A 24,026-nucleotide genomic window follows, 5' to 3' on the forward strand; every position below is an offset into this window, starting at 1 on the left:
TGAATGGTAGGGGTATACCAAAGTCGTTCAACCATTTACGTATTGAAAGATACTTGCATTGTTTCCAGTCATTGGAAATTACAATAAAACTCCTATGAACAATCCTGTGCAACTTTTTGAATGAACATGTTTTCATTCTTCTAGATAAATGCCCAAGAATGCAACGGCTGGGGGGTTTGTTTAGTTTTTTAGGAAGCTACCAAACTGTTTTCCAGAATGACCATACATCCTACCAGCAATGTATGATTGACTCAGCTTTTCCACATTCTCACCAGCATTTGGTATTGTCACAGTTTTTTATTTTAGCATTGTAATAGGTATACCGTGATAACTTATCATAGTTTTAATTTGCACTTTTCTGATGGTTAGTGATATTGAACACTTTCTCATTTGCTTATTTTCTCTCTCTATATCCTTTTCAGTGAAATGTCTCTTCATGTCTTAAGCCGTTTTCTATTTGAATTTTTTGGCTTTTTACTATTGGGTTTTGAGAGTTCTTTAGATTTCTTAGAGAGAAGTCCTTCATCAGATATGTAGTTTGAAAATATTTTCTCCCAGTTGATTGTTTGTTCTTTTCATACTTTGAACAGGGTCTTTCTCAAAGGAAGTTTTAATTTTGATGAAGTCCAGTTTATCAATTTTTCCCCTTTATGACAATGGTTTTCTGTCATATCTAAGTAGCCTTCATCAAGCCATAGGTATTGAAGGTTTTCTTCTGTGTTACCTTCTAAAAGTTTTAGAGTTTTATGCTTTATATTTAAATCTAGGATATAGTTTGAATTTTTTGTATAAAGCATGAGATTTAGGTGCCTAAAGGCATCACATGTAGTGATTCCATAGTTTACATCTAACTGATGACAGCAAATAAAAAGTAGTTGCTAAGTAGCTAATACGAAATGTAACTTGCTTTGTTTTTATGTTATTTTGCTACACCTCTTACAATAATATATATAATTGAAGATCATTGTAAATATCAAAAAATGTTCAAAGAAAAAAGTAACAGGGAAGTTGGAACCATAGAAAAATTAATACAAAAAGTGTGAGAAAAGTTAAAGGAAAAACTAAACCTCTGTTAAAGGCACTTCCTCTCCCTAGAATAAAATGGGAGCAGAAAGGAAACAGAAGCTAGGTGCTGCCTCAGTACTACTAAAAAAAAAAAGAAACTAATCTGTTACAACAGTTATAAAACCTTGCGGGTAGAAGTGCCTTAATGGTCAGCTAGTCCCCTGAATCCTCACTGCGATAGTCCCTTGTCTCCCAAGACAAATATCCTATAACAAGGAGTCTTAATATCCATCCTTAAATGACTGTGACATTTTCTTATATGATCTATCAAAACACCTTCCGTTTGTTTCCGTCCATTGGTCCTAGTTTAACTCTTTGTGATAACCTGAGCAAGTCCAATTCTACTTCCGCATGACAGCCCTTTCAATGTTTGAAGATGACTCTAATCCCCCTGCCCCTCACATACACTTGTGTTTTGTTCTCCTTTCTAAACATCCTTAGTTCTTTCAACAAATTTCCTTATTACATGGATTTTAATCACAGGTGCTGTCTAGATGCTTCTGTGGGTAAATCTCAATTTTTATCCTCACAAAGAAAATACTCCTGATGTGACCGATGAATGTACTTTTCGATGGAAGTGTCATTTCCCACGTCCCTAAATAGCATTAACAGCAAGTCCTGAGAGGTTCTTTTTTTTCAGGTATTGTTGCTTAAGCCATATCACATACTTTGCAGAATACTTTTGAACATCATCACATTTTGTCTTGTTAGATTTGATTGATTACTTCAGCCTCTTAAGATCTATTTCAGTTTTACTTTTCTAGTCCAAGCGTTTTAATTTTATTTCCCAGATTGGTGTCACCCCCAGATTTAATTAACTAGTTTTTGTGTCTTTAATGATTATGTATTAACCAGTACACAACTCAGATCAGAGCTGCACAACATGCTGCTAGGACTCACGCTCTAGGTCACTATCAATCTTTAATTAGCACTTTTGGAGAATAATCATTAATTTTGTTTGGAATACTTCTAAGAGAGCTGTTAGACAGCCCATATTTCTCCATTTTGTCCTTAAGAATATTATCAGAGTCCTGGGGCGCCTGGGTGGCGCAGTCGGTTAAGTGTCCAACTTCAGCCAGGTCACGATCTCACGGTCCATGAGTTCGAGCCCCGTGTCAGGCTCTGGGCTGATGGCTCGGAGCCTGGAGCCTGTTTCTGATTCTGTGTCTCCCTCTCACTCTGCCCCTCCCCCGTTCATGCTCTGTCTCTCTCTGTCCCAAAAATAAATAAACGTTAAAAAAATATATATATATTATCAGAGTCCTTAGTGGACTGCTTTCCCAGGTATCCTCCTGGCTTATTCCCTCACCTTCTTCACAGTGGCTTTCCCTGACAACTCACCCAATTTCTCTATGTGTTTGTACCTTGATTTATGCTCCTTCATATTATTTTCACCACCTGTCATAATATTTTTGTTAATGTATTTATTGACTGTCTCCCCCAATTAGAATAGAAACTCCAGTAAGACTGAAATTTAGTCTATTTTATTAACTGCCACCTGCTCAGTACATGCCATATTGAAGTATTAACTACGTATTTGTTGAATAAACAAACGACTGAATTCTAGATCTGCTCTGTATACCAGATAGGCCTGATAACTTAATAGTCAAACATGTTACTTTGAATAACAAAGTGTTTTGTAAAATACAACTATTTTAACATTTATGCTTTGACAGTCGTACTACTGTCAAAAAAGGAAATGAAATTGGTCAGTGTTTTATTCAGTAAATATTTATGGAGCAACAGTACTATGGCAAGCATTGTGCCAAGTACTTGGGATATATCAGATTAGATTTGAAATTGACCACCAGTCAATATAATTTGTTTTTGATGACTTCTTGCTGGCTCTTCCATTAATTACTCATAACATACCCCTTTTATTAAATTTTCTAAAATTTTTAAACAAGGAGTAAGCACAGTCTCTACCACTATGTAGATTTGCAAAATCAACATTTTCTTTCCTTTTTATTTTTTTATTTTTTTTAATTTTATTTTTTATTTTTTAAAATTTATGTCCAAATTAGTTAGCATATAGTGAAACAATGATTTCAGGAGTAGATTCCTTAATGCCCTTTACCCATTTAACCCATCCCGCATCCCACAACCCCTCCAACAACCCTCACTTTGTTCTCCATATTTATGAGTCTCTTCTGTTTTGTCCCCTTCCCTGTTTTTATATTATTTTTGTTTCCCCTCCCTTGTGTTCATCTGTTTTGTCTCTTAAAGTCCTCATATGAGTGAAGTCCTATGATTTTTGTCTTTCTCTTACTAATTTCACTTAGCATAATACCTTCCAGTTCCATCCACGGCATTGCAAATGGCAAGATTTCATTCTTTTTGATTGCTGAGTATTTCTTTCCTTTTTAAAAGTCAGAATGACATTTAGTTTTCTCATATACTATCCATTCTGTCCCACAAAGAGCACTAATTGCACCATGGAGGTATTTGCAAGTATCATAAAACCTTGGTTTGTGAGTAACTTGTCCTGCGAGTGTTCCACAAGATGAGCTAACATTTCTAATAAATTTTAACTTGATAAATGAACAGTGTCTTGCAATATGATTAATACATTACATTGTACGTCGCATGATCACAGCTTAGCCAATGGTTCTTGAAATTTGCTTTGATATACAAGTGCTTTGGGTTATAAGCATGTTTCCAGAATGAATTATGCTTGCAAACCAAAGTTTTGCTATTCTCAATAACCTGAAATATATATATAATAATCTGAGATTTGCCCTTCTTGACCTTTTCAACATCCTTGAACTTGAGTTTCTTCATCTCAGTCTGGAAACTAAATAGAGAAAATAGAAGCAAAGTACTAGGTAATGATTCTTACTTTCTTCTTTTCACTGATCAATACGGTATCCTTTCTTGGTCTTTCTTTGAAATGAATAGAATTTAAAATAGTTTGACTTTGTTTAGTTTTGTAATTTTTATTAATTTTAGTATAGAGAGCTGTGACCTTTCTAATACTATTCTTATAAATTAGTAGCATTCTTTTACATGTATCCTGTATGTCTCTATTTTTTACTTTATAAATGTCCCTTAAAAGTCACAGTTTGGGGGTGCCTGGGTGTGTCAGTTGGTTGAGCATCCGACCCTTGGTTTTGGCTCAGGTCACAATCCCAGGATGGTGGGATCAAGTCCCACATCAAGCTTTGTGCTGAGAATGGAGCCTGCTTGATACTCTGTCTCTTTCCCTCACTCCCTCCCTCTCTTTGCCCCTCTCCACCCCTCTCCCCTGCTGGCTCGCTCTCATGCTCTCTCTCTCTCTCGCTCTCTCTCTCACTCTCTCTCTTTCTCTCTCTCTCTCTCACTCTCCCTCTCAAATAAAAAAAAATTCAAAGTTCATCACTGACTCATAAAAAAGTAAGTTATTTAACCTACCTATCATCTTGGAAAGGCATTTAAATGAAGTACGTATCTTTAAAAATACTCAATAAAATTAAATGGATGTTTACACCTTGCTACCATTTTCTGAAGTAAGTTTTTTCACTGGAATGCTAGCCAGAAGCATAATAGCTGAAAGAAAAATATTTACTACTGATTTAGATCAACTGAGACTTTTCTACTTTAAAAAGAATGCATTAAGTTTGGTTATCTGTCAGGTGCTCATTAGTGTATTGTATATACAAATGAACCAGTGATAGGCTTCTTTGAAATGAAAATATTTATATGTACCATACTTGCTTTCTCTGCTATTCTGTCAGTCTTATGTAGAAAACAATACTTCAGGATTAATCTTCAAAACATTTTGCTGCTGCTGATTTTATAGTTTTATAGATATGGATAGTATATGTAAATGAAAGTAGCTATTCTAGTAGGGTGGTAGGATTGTGGATGATTTTTATAGTAGTGTGTTTTAATTTCCTCTAATTTTTAAAAGAATCTTATTTAAAAAGAAAGCCTTTAGCTTTGAAATGCATGTTAAAATCTTGCATAGTATGGGAAAGTTCTTATTCTCTGTCTTCATGGCTGAATGATTGATTAAAGACCTTCAAGAAATCATTCCTTCCCTCACATTGTTCACTTTTTTTCTGTTGAAGATCCAGATTTATTGCATCATGCCTTTTGTAATGGTATTGTTTGTAATAGAGAAAGGGGAGAAGTATAGCTCCATGTGAAAACCAAACTAAATTAGCTCAGAGAGAGAATTCTGATTTAGGTTTTTAGGTCAGGTTTGAAAAGAGGAAGATGAAGATCTTAGGTGAAAAAGCACATAAGGAGGCAAGCTCAGGAATACATTTTCTCTAACGCTGTGTTCAAACCAACATTTATCCCAGGAGTTTGCAAATTATGGTTCAGGTATAAGGTGAGACAACATCTCAGATTTTTTTTTTAGAATTTTTCACTTGCACAAAAATAAACTCTACTTATAGTAATGCTTATTACTCTAGCAAATGTGCAACTGGAGTGCTGTTTTTGCTCTTAGAAAGTAGGTGGGAAGAGCAGATTGTATTGAATAAGAGCAACCCATATACAAAACAATAATATTAACACATACGGATCATCACTTATTGTGTGCCAGATATTGTTCTGAGGGCTTTGCTTAGAATAAGGCATTTAATTTTCTCAAACCTGTGATATAGTGTTGTCCCCACTGCACATGTGTGCAGATGGGTCATCTGAGGCAGAGAAATTTAAAAACTTGCTCGAGTTCACACATAGTTAATTAAGTGGTAGTATTGGAATCTAAATCTAAATAACCTAAGCTCCAGAACCCGTGTTCTTAGCCACATGGTATATTGCCTTTCACAGTCAATCCAGTGTAGCTCTTCATGTATTGGCACCGTATTTTCTCTGGGTCTTTTCTATTTTTTTCCTTAGACTTACCCTTTTATTTTAATAATGTATGGAAAAATTCATATAGTGTACCCCCTCCCTTATTAGAGTGGAGCCATAATTTTTTTTTAATAATGAATTTATCTAAACACTGAACAAATTGTTTCTTCTATTAAAACTAGTAAAAATGGAAGAGTTAAGTAATTGAAACACAAATGATGTGCTGGATAGAGCTCATTTCCCTCTGTTGATCCTAAATTACGCAGTGTGAAGGTCTAAGTAATTCAAATTAAATGTTTTTAGAGTCCTATACCCTTTTGTCCATAAAATACTATTTCTGTTATTTTGTCTTCCATTAAAAAAAATTTTTTTAACGTTTATTCATCTTTGAGAGACAGAGACAGAGCATGAGCGGGGAAGGGGCAGAGAGAGGGAGACACAGAATCCGAAGCAGGCTTCAGGCTCTGAGCTGTCAGCACAGATCCTGACATGGGGCTCGAACTCACAAGCTGAGATCATGACCTGAGCTGAAGTCGGATGCTCGACCTACTGAGCCACCTAGGTGCCCCTTTTGTCTTCCATTTTTTAAAAAAAATAAGGAACCTTTTAAGTAGAGAGTTATAAGGTGTTGTAGAATATCTGCATAAAATTTACAAGTGAAGCAGAACTTTAAAGGATATATCAAAAGCACAGAATGTCACCCATAATTCTTCAAGCAGTCCTTGTCATGGACATAAATATTCTTTATATGCTAAATAGACTCTTGCCAACAGATGTGACTCTTTTAGCAGTAAGCATAAATCATATAATAATGACCTATACTATATCGAAATTTTACTTCACAATTGAAGCTTACTATTTTTAGGGCATTATAAATAAGAACATATAAATCTGAGTTGCAAACAATACCCAGTGGCAATCATATTAGATACCAGTAGTTTAGCAGTTCTTTGGGGTGTGGGTGAATTTTGAAAGCACATGCTATAAAACTACTTGTCTTAAAAAGTAGTGTTTGGTGTATATGCTCATTCAGAATTTAAGGCACAAAATATTCCTGCTTAATTTTTCAAAACTCATTCTCCATTTTAAAATCTGTGATACTATGCTGAACTTCAAGTCAGTATCTATTGCTTCTAGAGTTATTGGGCTCAGCACTCTAAAATTAATAAAGAAACTGATAGAATATTTAGAAAGAAAATATTAATATAGAACATTTCCTCTAGTCTCATATCTCAATACAGTGAATATAGACAAAGAGTCAATTCTTGTTTTTTTAAAGAAAAAAATTTTAAATTCAGTTATTTACTCTTTTCCCTTACAGATTGCAGATTTTGGTTTATCAAAATGGCGTATGATGTCCCTCTCACAATCACGAAGTAGTAAATCTTCACCAGAAGGAGGGACAATTATCTATATGCCACCTGAGAACTATGAACCTGGACAAAAATCAAGGGCCAGTGTCAAGCATGATATATATAGGTATAATTTGTTACTTTTGCTCAGAGTTAACTTTGTATAAAAATAACATTAATCAGAATTTCAAAGCTACATTTTAAAATGTGATTTTTACTCTTCTCTCATAAGTGTGGCAAAAATAGAGACCACAGTGATTAATATTTTTCAAATAAAAGATTCCTTGCTTTAAGCTACTTTTACATCCTTGAAAAAAATTTAAGGCACATTTTTTGTCCTGTGAATTTATAATATAGTACTCAAAGGTTTCTTTTTTTAATCATATCTGACATTGATGGAGGAGGGAAGGAAACAGTGTGGTCAACACTTAACACTGCAAAAGGAGATAGTATTTAGACCAAAAAAAGTCAATAGAGTAGGGCTACATAAAACCATCTTTTTTATTGCTGTTTATTTTGTGTGAATAATAGAATCATGTAATTAGAGGTCTTTAAAGAATCATCCACAACAAATTATCCTTTCCTATAACTTCAAATTTTTATTATAGTAATTTGCTAATTTTTCAAATTGGATTAATTCCCTTTCAAAACAAACTTGTATATAAATATTCATGGTCTTGGTTGTATTGGTAGTTCTTTATACAGTACTTCACTACCTTGTCCCTTTCAAAAATGATCTCTCTGTAGTCAGCTTTTAAAATCAGTGCTATTTTAGTTTATTATGCATAGTTTATAATGTACTGTATGTATATTTTTATCTTAAACAGCTATGCAGTTATCACATGGGAAGTCTTATCCAGAAAACAGCCTTTTGAAGGTACGTGTACTTTTTTATTTTTTAATTTTTTTTTTTAACGTTTATTTATTTTTGAGACAGAGAGAGACAGAGCATGAATGGGGGAGGGTCAGAGAGAGGGAGACACAGAATCTGAAACAGGCTCCAGGCTCCGAGCTGTCAGCACAGAGCCCGACGTGGGGCTCGAACTCACGGACCGCGAGATCATGACCTGAGCCGAATCGGCCGCTTAACTGACTGAGCCACCCAGGCGCCCCTGTACTTTTTTTAAATCTTTAAAAAAAAATTTTTTTTTTTAATGTTTGTTTTTGAGAGAGAGAGAGACAGGGAGACAGGGTGTGAGTGGGGAAGGGGCAGAGAGAAGGAGACATAGAACTCGAAGCAGGCTCCAGGCTTTGAGCTGTCAGCCCAGAGCCTAACATGGGGCTTGAACTCACGAACTGCAAGATCATGACCTGAGCCAAAGTCAGATGCTTAACTGACTGAGCTACCCAGGTTCCCCTCACTTCCTTGTTCTGGATGACATCATGTTGCTAGGCCACATTCAGAACTATCTAAATAAAGCCCATCTTATTTTGAATCTGCCTACCATTCATTTTGTGGAAACATACTATAAAAACATAATAGTTTATCAATTCTGAATCCACTGTATATTGGAAACTATACTGGATTAAGGGTCAGAAAAAGGTAGATTATAATTCTTGTTCTGATAGTAATTAGCTCTGTGATCACGCCACTAAATCTCGAGTCCTCTTTTTTTTTTCATTTGCAAAATGAAATTTTTGAATATTTATTTTTGATTCAGTCCAGTTCTAAAATTCTTTATTTGAAAATTTAATTCATGCTTCTTCTGTAATAACCAGCAATCATTAAAGAATAATTTCAAAGTTTTCTGATAATATTGTCCATTTCTTTATTCTGATTCTTCCATTCTGTTCGTAAGGGTCAGTTTGATGTGTAACAACCTCAGAATCTCAGTAGCTTACTAAATAAACGTATATTTCTCATTCACATATGATGTGAGTGGCCATCCTTGGCTATACTAGGTTCTACTCAGTTCTACTTGTGCTCTGCTGTATTCACATTCCATTGGCCAAATCAGATACATGACCAAGCTTAAAATTAATGAGGTGAGGTGAAGCTATAAACTCCACCACAGGAGGCAGACAAATCTCAATGACTGGAATATATATTTGTACATATATATTTCTTTAACAGAAAGCAGGGGCGGGGGGGATAATGCATTATTCCCAACAGTTTAAGTTTCCCTCATATTTAAGTAATCTATTAGATCATAATATATTTCTAATAAATGAAATATATTTGTTTTGACAGAAGTCACCAATCCTTTGCAGATCATGTATAGTGTGTCACAAGGACATCGACCTGACACTAATGAAGAAAATTTACCATTGGATATACCTCATCGAGCACTCATGATCTCTCTAATAGAAAGTGGATGGGCACAAAATCCAGATGAAAGACCATCTTTCCTAAGTGAGTGTACAGTTTTAATTTGGACATTTGGAATTAGAAAAATAGTGACTATACTATGAATAAAATATTCCTTGAAAAATTACACAAGTTAGATGGCAAACTTAAAGGTTTTTTTTTTTTAATTCAGGTGCTGTTTTTATTTTATGAGATGAGATTAGAGAGATAAGGAGAAGCTGTTGGGCTACCACCAAAAGGTTATAAATCTACTCCAAGTACAATAGAATAGCATTAATATGTGTGTTGTATGGAAATGACATGATCTGATTGAAGTTTTGAAGAGAGCACTCTTGTTGCTGTGTGGAAAATTGACTGAAGAAGGGCAGGAGTGGATGCAAAGAGACCAGCTAAGAGACTGTCAAGAGTTTACTAATTAAGGTGGTAATCCTAGATAGAAAAATTAGATAGATAGAATTAAGATTTATTTCAGAGGTAGAATGGATCATCATCTAAATGTAAACATAGAAAATTTTTATGACCTTATGGTGAGCAAAGAACTCTCTATATGACATCAAAAACAAGATACATGAAAAAAAGGATAATTGGACTTGGAAAACATTGAAAATTTTTGCACTTCAAGAGATGTGATTAAGATAAAGTGAAAAATAAGCCACAGACTAGGCTTTTAACTATAAAAGCAATGAAATATATTTAATTAAAACATATTTTAAACATATAATTAAAATATATTTAATTATAGTTAAACATCTTTTAACTATAAAAGCAATGAAATATATTTTTTACTCACAATTTGTGTTCACTGCTTATCATTACTATATTTAAAAAATCAAAAGTTGCTTGTAATGGATTCACATATATTTCCCAGAGCTATCTGGGAGGGTCTATATCTCCCTTGTCCCCAGTGCCACTTCCAAATACTCATTTCTTTTCCATTCTCTAAAACTTCTAGCTCCTATGAAGATCATACCTTTAGGCAATACTTACTTTTCTATAGACTTCCTGGTTTTTCTTTATTGTTCTTTGAAGACTGACTTTTGGCTTAATGATTTCTCTACCCTGCATTGATCAGTACTTAAAGGAGCCCTCTGCAGATCACAGAGCTGTCTCTCTGTGTTACCTCTCCCCTCTCTGGTACTGTCCTCTGAACTCTATCTACCTTGGTCTACCCAGACTTTCAGCCCCCTCTCCTCAATTAACTTTCCACTCAGTTGAGAAGTGAGTTCCCACCTTACTTTCCCTATAAGCTGCAGCTGGAAACTCTCTCTAGGCAGCAAGCCTGGGCAGTCCTAGGGCTCACCTTATTTGTTTCCCACCTCAGAGATCTCTGTCCTTTGTTGCCCAGTATCTAGTGTATTGAAAACCACTGTTTCGTGTATTTTGTTTGGTTTTTTTTTTTTTTTTTTTTGGGGTCATTTTAGGGCAGGACGGTAAATCCTACTCTATTGCTCCAGAAGTGGAAGTTATTGGTTTCTCTTTAAATTAGTGGCCAAAACTACACACTAAACACTACTTAGCAATTCTATTATGCTTCTCAAATACATCTCTAGTATTCCATTCTCAGAGATCAACTGTTTTTAAGGTGTGGTACAAGGACCCCTGGGGTGGTTGGTTCCTGAGACTTTCACAAGGATTCACAAAATCAAAACTGTTTTCAGAATAAGAAATAGTAATATGTTAATTTCCCTGTTTATTCTCATTCTCTCATGAATACACGGTGGATTTTTTCAGAGGCTAAATCAGGTATGATGGTTTCACTGCTCCAGCAATTAATGGAATGTGTTTTCATGCACTCCGATGTTTTAAAATTTTCTCAGTTATAATTTCTAATATAGTAAGTATCAATACATATGACCCACATATACAAAAACTGGGATACTCAATAATTTTAAAGAGTCCTGAGACCTAAAAGTTTGAGATTTGCTGTCTTAATCAGTGATTATATTGTATTACTGTCGGAGACACACAATCCCATTTTTTTATGTTTCCAAAGTGAAGATGAAATTCCATTTCAATCCCCAAAAAAGCAACGTATAGGGAAAATATTTTCTAACTTCTATGTGTCCCTCAGCAGTCTTCCTCAGACTTTATCTTATTTGTTAATTTTGGAGAAAAACTGAGCATGCTTACCTGGTCCCTTCTCAGTTTTTTTTCCTTCTTTTAGAAGTCAGCCTATCTAAAGGATACGTACATTTTCTGCTCCCCCATGTGGAAGTAGATGTAGACTCTGGCTGAGTAAAGCTGTGAATTATTTCCAAGCCCTTTGGCTACAGATCTAAAGGTAATTTCCCTATTAATCTTTATTGGTCATAAAGGTGATACTTTAATCATCATTTATCATTTTTTTTGTGGCTTTTCTTGGTAGATTCTGAGCTTAGGAAAAGAAGACAGGGTTAATACCTTAGCCTCCCTTCTTTTAAATTTTTTTTTTAATTTGAGAGAGAGAGAGAGAGAGTGCAAGTGGAGAGAGGGGCGAGGGAGAGAGAATCTTAAACAGGCTCCACAGTCAGCATGGAGCCCTATGCAGGGTTCCATCCCACGACCCCGGGATCACGACCTCAGCTGAAATCAAGAGTGGGACGCTCAACCAACTGAGCTAACCAGGTGCCCCATAGCATCCCTTCTTAAACCTCCTTCGTCCCATGCTCCATCTTCCCTTTAACAGATCACCTGTTCTCACACTGCACTAAGAAATAGAAACCATAAGAGAGTACTACCTCACAGTTCCACTACCGTATCCACAAACTTCAAACTTCGTTGTACTTGTATCCATCTTTCCTGCCTTGTCTCTTTTCCAGTGGAAAAAAGTGTCCATATATATACTTAACACAAATGTAAACGTATCACTTGTGCTCTGGATACAATTCCCAAGCCCTCTTCAGCTTCTCGTGCTTATATTCTGTCTCTGTTCTTGACTGTCCATCTCAGCCTATCTAGTGGGTCATTCAGCTGTCATATAGATATATTCCATTATTATCTCCTATCTTTATATAGGAAAAAAATCTTAACCCCATATCATCTTTCAGTGTCACCTCATTTTTCTGCCCCCATTGAAATCTAAACACCTTGTAGGAATTACCCGTACTTGTTTTCCCTGCTTCTTTCCGTCTGATTCAGTTTTTGACAAACTTACATCAGTCTTCTGTTTTCATATCTCCACGAAAGCTACACTGTTGGAGTTACCAAGGATGGTAATGTTAGAAAATCCTGCTTATCTTACTTGGCTTCTCACCAGATTAGACATTCCCTCCTTGAAACTTTCTTTCTGGTGGCTTCAAGACAGAAGAAGCTACACTCTCAGCATCCTCTCTTTCTCAGTCTCTTTCACTTCCTCTACTCAATTTCTAACTGTTGGAATGCTTCAGAGCTCTAACGTGGATCCTTTACTACCTATTTACTATCTATACTCTCCCCCTAGGTGATCCAGTCCACACCAAAGCTTTATATACCATCCGTTAGTGATGCTCAGTTTTATATCCGGAGCCCTGGCCTCTCCCTTTGGCAACAAGTTTATATGTTGTTGTTGTTGCTGTTGTTGTTGTTGTTGTAGTGGTAGTGATTATGATTGTTTCTATTTCTTGGCTATTATGAATAATGCTGCTGTGGCTGCTCATATGCAAGTCTTTGTGTGAACATGTTTTCATTTCTCTTATATTGGTACCTATGAGTTGAGTTGCTGAGTTGCATGGTAAATTTATCTTTCATTTTTCAGAAACTCCCAAATGTTTTCCCAAATGGTTGCATCATGTTATATTCCCATTTTTGAATTGGTTTATTTGCCTCATTATTGTCAGAGCTCTTTATATATTCTAGGTATAAGTCTTAGCCAGATCCATGATATGCAAAAAATATTCTCCCAGTCTGGGGCTTGTCTTTTCATTTTTCTTAATAGCAGCTTTTTGAAGTGCAAAAGTTTTCAGTTTTTTTGAAGTGCATTTACAATTCTTTATGGACCCTGTTTTTAATGTCATATCTAAAAATTATTTACCTAACCAAAGGTCATGAAGATTTTCTCCTGTATTTACATTTAAGTACACAATACGGTTCAAGTTAATTCTATGTATGGCATGAGGTAAGAGTCTAAATTATTTATCTTTTTTCATGTGAAAGCCAGCTGTCCTAGCACCACTTGTTGAAAAGATGATCCTTTTCCCATTGAATTGCCTCAGCAACTTGGTCAAAAAGCAATTGACCATAACTCTAAAGGTTTATTTTTAGACTCTCAAGTGTATTTTGTGATCTATATTTCTATCTATATGCATATGTAAAGGCTCTTAACAGAGTTGAGTGTCATCAGTTTGGGGAAAAATTGACCTAGGGCCTTATCAGGTAAATATTAGCATTTATATTTTTCAATTTAATGATTAGATCTGAACTCAAATAGTTTTTTTTTTCTCATGTAGAATGTTTAATAGAACTTGAACCAGTTCTGAGGACATTTGAAGAGATAACTTTTCTTGAAGCTGTTATTCAACTAAAGAAAACAAAGGTAAATTGCTAAATGAAATAATGGAAATTGAACTTTAAATAATTATATATAATTCATGGAGATTTTCAGCTTAAATTCCATTTTTAGGGGCGCCTGGGTGGCGCAGTCGGTTAAGCGTCCGACTTCAGCCAGGTCACGATCTCGCGGTCCGTGAGTTCGAGCCCCGCGTCAGGCTCTGGGCTGATGGCTCAGAGCCTGGAGCCTGTTTCCGATTCTGTGTCTCCCTCTCTCTCTGCCCCTCCCCCGTTCATGCTCTGTCTCTCTCTGTCCCAAAAATAAATTAAAAATGTTGAAAAAAAAAAATTAAAAAAAAAAAAAAATTCCATTTTTATGTATCTACTTTTCACAAATACAGGCTACAGTATTAGGGCGATAGAGTTTACCAGAGACTATGAATACTGTTTTCTCTGTCACCAAAGAGCTTTTCCATTTCATTCAAATGGCCAATTCTAGATTTCAGAGACATTTCTAGAACTCCCATATATCAAATGTAAATTTAAAATGTGTAATGATTCCGATTCTGTGTCTCCCTCTCTCTCTGCCCCTCCCCCGTTCATGCTCTGTCTCTCTCTGTCCCAAAAATAAATAAGCGTTGAAAAAAAAAATTTAAAAAAAAAAAAAAAAAAAAAAAGAAGGGGCGCCTGGGTGGCGCAGTCGGTTAAGCGTCCGACTTCAGCCAGGTCACGATCTCGCGGTCCGTGAGTTCGAGCCCCGCGTCGGGCTCTGGGCTGATGGCTCAGAGCCTGGAGCCTGTTTCCGATTCTGTGTCTCCCTCTCTCTCTGCCCCTCCCCCGTTCATGCTCTGTCTCTCTCTGTCCCAAAAATAAATAAACGTTGAAAAAAAAAATTTAAAAAAAAAATAAAATGTGTAATGAATACCAGTTATGTACAATGAATGCCCTAAGTCACTAGAGTTTTTTTAACCTATATTTCTTCCTTAATGTTGTAATATATATAGAGTAAAGAAATCTGGGTTCTTTCACTTCTTTTTATTCAATGTTCTTGGGCTTTTTTTAGATTTATAAAAAGTTAAGCTATAGAATTGTATTAATTGAGATTAAAATGTGTATTTTTTATTGCTTTATTTTGGTTTGTTTTCCCACTCAATCACTCCATGTTACATAAATCAAAGTAACTGTTGCTAAGAATTACTTAGAACAATTGTCTTATTGACTCATTCTGGCTTTTGTAGATCAGAACAATTGAAGGGCCCTATTACTGAAACGTTTTCTTAATATTATAGATTTGAGGGATGCCTGGGTGGCTCAGTTGGTTGAGTATCCAACTCTTGATTTCATCTCAGGTCATGATCTCATGGCTCATGGGTTCGAGCCCCACATTGGGCTCTGTGCTAATGCGTGGAGCCTGCTTGAGATTCTCTGTCTCCCTCTCTCTCTCTCTCTCAAAAATAAATAAACATTTTTTAAAATTTATCAAAATGTATTAAAAAGTAACCATACAGTACTTTAGGGACAAAGTAAGCATAGTTGAGCTCAGCAAGTGCTGAGTTTCATTAAATTGCATTTGAGATATAATAATAAAAATAATCAGCTATTAACCAAAGTCTTAAGTTGTGAACAAGCATAGTCTACAATTTATGTATCACTACATGACCTTGATTGCTTCTTCCAATTTGCTGTATCTTTGACATAACCTTGGTTTAAAAGGGAAATGTGTCAAGAAAACGACTACCTTTAGCCAAACTGAAAATTTGATACTAAGAGGCAGTATCAGTGCCTCTTTTTAAGGCACTAAAGAACTGTGTTTTAATTCTTTTGATAGCTTTTCACTGACCTTCCTACTTCTCAGTAGGTACAATCTTTTTTAGCACATTCCAGTGTCTCCACTTCTTAGTAGCTACAGACTTCTGTAATACTTATTTTTGCTTTATCTTTTCAGTTCTCTTTGTCTCCTTCCAGCTTTTTCTTCTTCTGCCAAGCAAAGGTGAATAGAGGAATTGGTTCTCTTGGTTGTAAAGTGGAAGAGAACCATATCAGTTTTTTTTTCTTGTCCCCAAACTACTTAAATACTATGACTTATATTCAAAATGGTTAATTTTGGGGTGTGGCTCAGTCAGTTAAGTGTCCAGCTCTTGGTTTCAGCTCAGGTCTGGATCTCTGTGAGTTTGAGCCCTACGTCCAGCTCTGCATGGTAGCATGGAGCCTGCTTGGGATATATTCATATTCATTCATTCTCTCTCTCTCTCTCTCTCTCTCTCTCTCTCTCTCTCTGCCCCGCCCCCACTCACACTGTCTCTGTCTTTCTCTAAACAAATAAATTTTTAAAAATTAAATAAACCTTAAATTTTAGAAGAAATTTTGTTTTTTTAAATAAAATAGTTTAAAGTACATATTTTCAAATACCTGAATACCCTTTGATGATAGCATTGCTAAATTACTAAAAAAGCATTACTTTCTTTGGCGTTTTTAAATAGCTATATTGTTTTCACTCAAAATTTTTTTAAAAAGAAATTCTGTATCAATTCTGTGAAATTAGTAGGGAAAGAATATCATTTCGATTTGATGGATGAGGTAACTGAGGTATAGGAAAGTTACATAATACCCTACGCAGCTAGTTAATGGCAGGGCCAACAATAGAATACAAATTTAATAAGATTTTTCATCAAGAAACTTCTGAAAACAAAGACCACCAGTTAAGGTGACTCGTTTGAGGTCCCTACATTTTTTTCATTTCTTTGAACCAGGTCCCGTAATTTATGTTTTCACAGATAGCCTTTCTTATAAATTAAATAATAACAACTGAACCAAAAGGAGTTTCTCCTTAATATTCCATTTCATTTCCTTCTAGGGATTGATTTACTAGTTCATAAATAACTTGAATTATCATAACTGATTAGTTACGAAAAATAATGTTACTAATTCAAGGATATTGCATTATCAAAAATGTTTCAGTAAATTTAAAATCACGGAAAAGCCTTGTATAACAGAGACAGACCCAAAGAATAACTCTAAAAGTTCACATAAAAATGTATTTAACAAATGTTCATTGGACTACTTTGTGCAAAGTGCTATGGTAGGTAGATTATATATACAGATGAATAGTTGCTTTTATTCTAAAATTCCTTACCCGGTAATGGAGAAGACCGTAGTAAGTATGAATAATGGAGGGATGGGAGCAGTTGGCATTATGTTGGTTTGGAGAAAAAAAAAAAGCATAGTGATAGGTTTGTTTTTTAAATCACTCACTAGTGATGGCAGTTAATCCAAGATTGCTTTATAGAGATGGGAATAAATCACTAAATGAGTTTAATAGAGAGGTATAGCATGTATGTAACTCATCTGCTTAATAGCTAGTAGCATTTATTGAAGGCTAACTAAGTAATCTTAGGGCTTTTTTGTTTATAATCCTCCTTACAGTATTCCTGAAAAGTAGGTATTCTTATCTCCAGTTTGCAGATAAGTAAACTGAAATTAAGTCTCACACCTAAAATCCAATGGTTAGGTATCCTGAGATTCTAAACCAGACCTGATTGGCTACGTAGCCCCCATCATTCCATTAGTACCCTCTGCATCCTTTACTTACTCCAGCCCTCAGTTTCTTATCTGTAAAATAATACTGTACTTACAAGCACAGTGCTTAAAATATAGTAAATGCTTAAGAATTATGGATAGATACATACACATACATAAATTGAAATTTATTAAGTACCTAGTTTGTATCAGACACTTTATATTCATTCCCTCACTTAATCTCTAAAACGATCCTGCATGTAGGTACTAGTCAATCTTTAAAGATAAATGTGCTCAAGGTAACCAATTAATATGAGGCAGGATTCGAAGTTTGTTTCTCTATAAAGTTATTACTCCTATACTACACTGTGTCTACATTTAGATCATATATCCTCAAATGATGTAACTTTACTTTCCTTTTGTTTTGTATAAACATAAATTATGTTAAGTAGATTGTATTTTATTCATAAAGCTTCCTAATCACTTCCAACTAAAGTACATGTATGCATTCATTCCAGTTACAGAGTACTTTGAGCACTATTCACTTATGCGACAAGAAGGAAATGGCGTCCTCTCTGAACATACCTGTAACTCATGAGCCACAAGAGGTAAAATTATGTCGATAAACTCAAAATGTGAGAAGAATATGAAAAATCATTAAGTCTTGGGGTGCCTGGGTGGCTCAGTCGGTTAAGCCTCTGACTTTGGCTCAGGTCATGACCTCACGGTTCATGGGTTTGAGCCCTGCGTTGGGCTCTGTGCTGACAGCTCAGAGCCTGAGCCTGCTTCACATTCTGGATCTCCCTTTCCCTCTGCCCCTCCCATGCTCACACTCTATCTCTCTCTCTCAAAAATAAACATTTAAAAAAATTTTAAATTAAAAAACAAGTCATTAGTCTTAATTCCTTCCTTAATATGTGGGAAGCTAAAGCTAGGGAGATTTTAGGATTTATTAGGTAGCCCATGGCAATCTCCAGTTTGAAATCCAGTGCTCCTAATTCTCATGCCATGTTCATCTCATTGAATCATACATCGTCCTTGCTTTTCTGTTTGCCGTTAACTTTTGTCCTGTCATTGTTTTATACAGTGAGCAGTATTCCTGTGTGGTATATAGACAAATCATTGATTATAGTTTTACCATTGTATTTATCCAAATGTAAATTATCCAATGTACACCCTTATCCTTACCTCCTACAGTGATTACTGGAAGGAAAATGCCATTTGCATGACCATCTAAAAGGAAAGATTTCTTCAGTAGCATGCATTCATATTTCAAGTTAATAATTTCTCCTAAGAATATATAAAGCTTATTATTTTATATATGTGTTTCTTTAATTTTGTGAGGTATAAATTGTAATAGTTTTGTTCTTTTTTATAGTAAACCAAAAGCAACAACTATTTAGAAATTAAAACCGTATAACTTTTAAAATGATTTTCTATTAATCTAAATCATTTATCCTCTGTTTACTTTAGGAATCGTGTGGATCCTCTCAGCTCCATAAAACTAGTGGTTCTACTGGAGCCTCAAAGTCCCTGTCAGCGTCTCAAGACAGTGATTTTTTACCTAGTATGTAAACTTTTCAATCAGTATTGCTGGCAAGGTTTCCTTTTTTTTTTTTTTTTAAGATCGTATCATTGGTAAGCAGTCATGGTTTATATGGAACATGTCTTTCATTTGCAGTCGTGACTCGTTTTTTTTTTAAGTGTCAGAATCTAAAGATGTGAAAATAGTACTGGGATGTTCTACAAATACATTAAAATATTGAAGGCATTGTGTTAGACTCTAAAAAACATATCTTCTAAGCGAAGAGTAATATTTCTAAATAACCATAGTAAAGAGATAGAAAGTGATATGGATGTAGAGCTATGGTAATACACTGGAAAAGTAACAGTTTTTACAAAGTATTTCACAACAACCTTGTGAGGGAGATATTCCTCATTTTACAGATTTTTAAGATCAAGACTTCCTGGATCACATAGTTAGTAGCTGGCAAACCCAAGACTCGAAGCCAGGTCTTTTGATAAATATTTTCATGTCACTCCACTACACCATGTTGTCATCATGAAGAAATTGTTTCTGACTGAAGGTTGGACCTATAGTTATAAAGATGGGCCTTCCAGGCAAAAGGAACAACATAGAGGCACAGAAGCAAGAAAACACAAAGAACAGTGAGTAGTTGGGTTTAGCTGGTGAAGAGGATATGAATTAATAAAGATAAAAGATGAGTAGGGTAGAATCATACCATCACAATTTCTAACACTAGGCTAAGCTATTTGGGCTTTTTCTCTTGGGTGGGAAGCAACTATTGCAAATTTTTGAGCAAGGGTGTGACTTGATAAAAAACTTTTTGCTCTAGGAAGACTCATCCTGTCTAGAATATGTGGAATATTTTGGAAGGAAAAGGAGAATGGAAGTGGGGAAACCAATCAGTTAGACTTTTGGCCTGTTACTGCAGTACATGAGAGATTATGAGACCTCAGAGTAGAAGAAGGAAGAAAGAGTGAAAGGGATGTTATGGAGAACACACTGAGGGGCTTTATAGCTCTTCACTTATGGGAAGAAAGAATTTATAGATCTCCACTTGTAGGAAGGAAGACGAAAGAACTGAACAAGTTATCAAGCCTGGTGACTGGGAGAACATTGGTGCTATTAACAGAAATAGTTGAAACGGATTTTAGAGTTAGATGTGTAATTAAGTTTTTAGTGTTTTGTTTTTAATTTGAGGTGCTTAGCAGCACACATGAGGGTGATGTCCAGTGGGCTGTTGAAAATTTAAGACTAAGGCTCAACGAAGACAGAAAATTTAATTACATAGATTTGGGAAGAGAGGTGACAGTTGAAGCCCTGAGATTGAATAGGATTACCAGAGAAGGGTGTAGAAAAACACACATCATAAATAGATTTAGAGGACACATTTAACGTGCTGAAGGAGAAAGAAGACACAGAAGAAGAAATGTGGGATTATGTGAAGAAGTAAAATTCCATAATTTATAATTTACATAAACACAAAAGTATGGTAAAAAAAACTTTCATAAACGCTTTTTGTTCTAAAATGTATTTACCTGTGGATTAGATTTATGAACCAGCTTTAATTCCAATGAAAATGTAAAGACATTGAATACTATACTCTGTATGATCCAGATGTTGATATTTTAGCTAATAAGAATAGCTAAGGACTATTCTGCCCCTAACGAAGATACTGTGTTTTGTAGGAAAAACTCAAGACTTCTCTACGCTGTATCACTATCCAGTAAATCACAGTTGTGATAGTCACATTTCTGTAGCTCAAAAGGTGACCTGTTGTGATCACAGGACCGCCCCATGCTCTTTAGCAGTAATAAATCCACTCTCAGCTGAGGGAAATTCAGGTAAGTATACAACACTTTGTAAATGATGCCGTTTACTTCACAGCTATATGTTCAGTAGATTTGCCATACAGGAAGTTTTGTCTTTATTTCTTCAACATGATAAATATGTACCTTCTTAAGAAAGAAAGCACTTCCAATCCTGGAAGCTGTGAGTGCTGACATGTAATAATAGGCCCACATGGTATTCCATGAACACCTATCTAGTGAGGGACTGCCAGGAGGAGGTGTGACTTAATATGTTGCTAAAGGTAGAGTTATTTTTGTTTTTTTTAAAAATATGCAGGTGTCTTTTATATTAAATATATATAGTTATAGAAATATAGATATAGATATCTGCAACAGAGTGGGGCTTGCTCCTATGGATCTATAGCATATAAAAAGGCTTTTTCTGGGAAGGGAACTGAAGGGAAAAGAAGAGAGAACCCAATATCTGTATGTTTCCTGAAAATTAACAGCATCCCCCAAAGTACTTGTATTTCATATTAGCCTAATCACGGTAAAATTGGGTTTTATTCCTTACTGTTTCTTTTTTCATCCAATTTTTTTCATAGCTGTCTATCTGTCCTCAACTCATTTGTCATCCCTTGCTCTCCTACAGAGCGATTACAGCCTGGCATAGCCCAACAGTGGATCCAGAGCAAAAGGGAAGATATTGTGAGCCAGATGACAGAAGCCTGCCTTAACCAGTCGCTGGATGCTCTTCTGTCCAGGGACTTGATCATGAAGGAGGACTATGAACTCATTAGTACCAAACCTACAAGAACCTCAAAAGTCAGACAGTTACTGGACACCACTGACATTCAAGGAGAAGAATTTGCCAGAGTTATAGTACAAAAGTTGAAAGATAACAAGCAAATGGGTCTTCAGCCTTACCCGGAAATACTTGTGGTTTCTCTATCACAATCTTTAAATTTATGTCAAAATAAAAGCTTGTAAGTGACTCTCTTTCAAGGAGAAAAGTTATTCTATGAGAGTATTTTATATTTCTGTTGCCTTTATCATATTGTTTTTACAAAATCCACATGAGTATTAGAAGCTTTAATGGAGTTTCTTCCTCAGGTAAATATTAGTCTTCTCCTGTGACATTACAGGTTTTTTTTTTAATTAATATAGTAGAAAGTTTGCATTTTGCTAGATAGTTCGATTTGTCTCTTTGGTTAATTGAAATTAGTTTTCAAATATAATGTCATTCTTGTACATAACAATGTCTTAAGGTATCATGCATTTCTCATGGAAGCCATTTTCATATTCACTTTCTTTTGGATTATTTATTACTTGTCTCAGATAAAGTTTGGCTTTTTGAAATGTAACCTTTAAATTAGAGATAGTACAGCATTTCTCATGCATAGTCCCAGGTTCAAATCCTCTCCAAAAAAGTTGTTCATTAAACTTTATTATCCAGATTACATTTTTAAATCTTATTCATTGGAATCTCTTTAAAAAAATGTTTCGAAGGTAAAATACAAAATACATGAAGAAACAATGTATCTTTCAACATGTTTCCACCCTCATTTCTAACCACAACCAGCAACCAAGGTAACCAAAGTTAACAACATAATGTGTATCCTTCTTTACCCTTCTTCCTACTCCTATGTAAAGTATATGCTCATTTGGGAAAGGGTCTTTCATTAGTATTATCATTTTAATACGTTATATGGCACTAATTTTTGCACTTAATAGTACATCATGTATAGCCTTCCAGATCATACATAAATCTAACTCATCCTTTTTAATTGCTGCATAATATCAAGGCTGCATCTTTATCTTATTCTGTTCACCAGATTTAGCCAAAACAATAGAGCATGAGTTACTTTTATGTTTAACAGCTTATGTCACTAAATGAAAACTTACAAGGAATAATCTCTCTTCTGAAAATGTTTATTACCAATGTCAGAAAAAAGTGTGATGCAGGATGAATTCAAAAGTACAGACTTTCAAGAGGTATCAGACCCACAGTATTATAAAAAAAAGTAAGAGTCAAAATGATCAGAAGGTCCTCATAGGGCTATGTGCCATCAATGCAGAGCCCACTTCAGATCCTCTGTCCGTCCCCCTCTCTCTCTGCCCCTCCCTTCTTCCCTCTTTTTCCCTGTTAACATCTTTTTTAAATGACCAGAAGGTATTGGGGCAATTAAATATTTTATTAAGATTATACAATGAGTGTTTTAATCTCCATTTGGAGCTTGACACTAACTGGTGGTGCCTCATTACTGTATCTCTGAGAAATATGGAAATTACTAGGGAAAGATGGAAACCAATTAAGTATATGAGTTATCCTATCTCCTATTTTTAAATGTTAGGATAAGGATTTAATTTGGGAAATAAGTTGAGACAATGAGATTGTTTTAGGTAGTACATAGATACAGCACCAAATACCATTTGAGTCATACGGTACAGAAGTTCTTTCAGTTCCTCCTTGAGCCTTCTAAGTAAGTAAAGGAGAATGTCACAGTTGTGCTGTCATGTTTTAATCCCCCTTGTTAAGAAAAGGAATAGGCTTCAGTCTCAGAACTTCAGAAACAGTATTTAGCAAGAATTTTACAGTTTTTTTTTAAATTGTATTTTATTTGAAAATGATCCACATATCACAAGTGGTACTAATTGTGTATGTATAATATATAAAGTTTCATTTTATAATCAAGACAATCCAAAATACTGAACTATAGGTAGAATGTGAGTGTACCAGCTATCATTGAAGCGTAGTCGAAGGATGATAGTAAGATTCAGTCACTTAAGGAAGGGACCTAATAATCTATAATTATCTCTTTTTTAACTAGATAGTACTAGATAATCTGAAAGTGGCATTCCTTGCAGTGTATTTTTTTTTGTACTTTGGTTTTTGGGTTTTTTTAATGTTTATTTATTTTTGAGAGAGACATTCCTTTGTACTTTTTTTAATTTAATTTTTTATTTTTTAAAGTTTACATCCAAATTAGCATATAGTGCAACAATGATTTCAGGAGTAGATTCCTTAATGCCCCTTACCCATTTAGCCCGTCCCCCCTCCCACAACCCCTCCACTAATCCTCAGTTTGTTCTCCATGTTTATGAGTCTCTTCTGTTTTGTCCCCTTCCCTGTTTTTATATTATTTTTGTTTCCCTTATGTTCATCTGTTTTAAAACAGTCTTACCCACAAATGTAGTCCACAGAACAGCTGCATTCACATCACTTGGAACTTGTGAGAAAG

General features: G+C 35.1%; 1 protein-coding gene across 2 annotated transcripts in view; it reads left to right on the forward strand.

Annotated features, from left to right (window-relative positions):
• RIPK2 (receptor interacting serine/threonine kinase 2) overlaps positions 1 to 21,801 on the forward strand; it is a 29,504-nt gene extending 7,703 nt beyond the window's left edge. For both annotated transcript variants that reach the window (XM_047842621.1, XM_047842622.1), the window contains exons 4-11: positions 7,172 to 7,329; positions 8,030 to 8,079; positions 9,394 to 9,555; positions 13,914 to 13,999; positions 17,988 to 18,077; positions 18,943 to 19,036; positions 20,683 to 20,838; positions 21,437 to 21,801. In XM_047842621.1, the coding sequence (XP_047698577.1) occupies positions 7,172 to 7,329; positions 8,030 to 8,079; positions 9,394 to 9,555; positions 13,914 to 13,999; positions 17,988 to 18,077; positions 18,943 to 19,036; positions 20,683 to 20,838; positions 21,437 to 21,774 (1,134 nt within the window). In that variant the 3' untranslated portion in view covers positions 21,775 to 21,801. The remainder of the gene's footprint in view (positions 1 to 7,171; positions 7,330 to 8,029; positions 8,080 to 9,393; positions 9,556 to 13,913; positions 14,000 to 17,987; positions 18,078 to 18,942; positions 19,037 to 20,682; positions 20,839 to 21,436) is intronic.
• The last annotated feature ends 2,225 nt before the right edge of the window (positions 21,802 to 24,026 follow it).

This window comes from Prionailurus viverrinus, chromosome F2 (assembly GCF_022837055.1).
Source record: "Prionailurus viverrinus isolate Anna chromosome F2, UM_Priviv_1.0, whole genome shotgun sequence".
In the NCBI taxonomy this organism is placed as follows: Eukaryota; Metazoa; Chordata; class Mammalia; order Carnivora; family Felidae; genus Prionailurus; species Prionailurus viverrinus.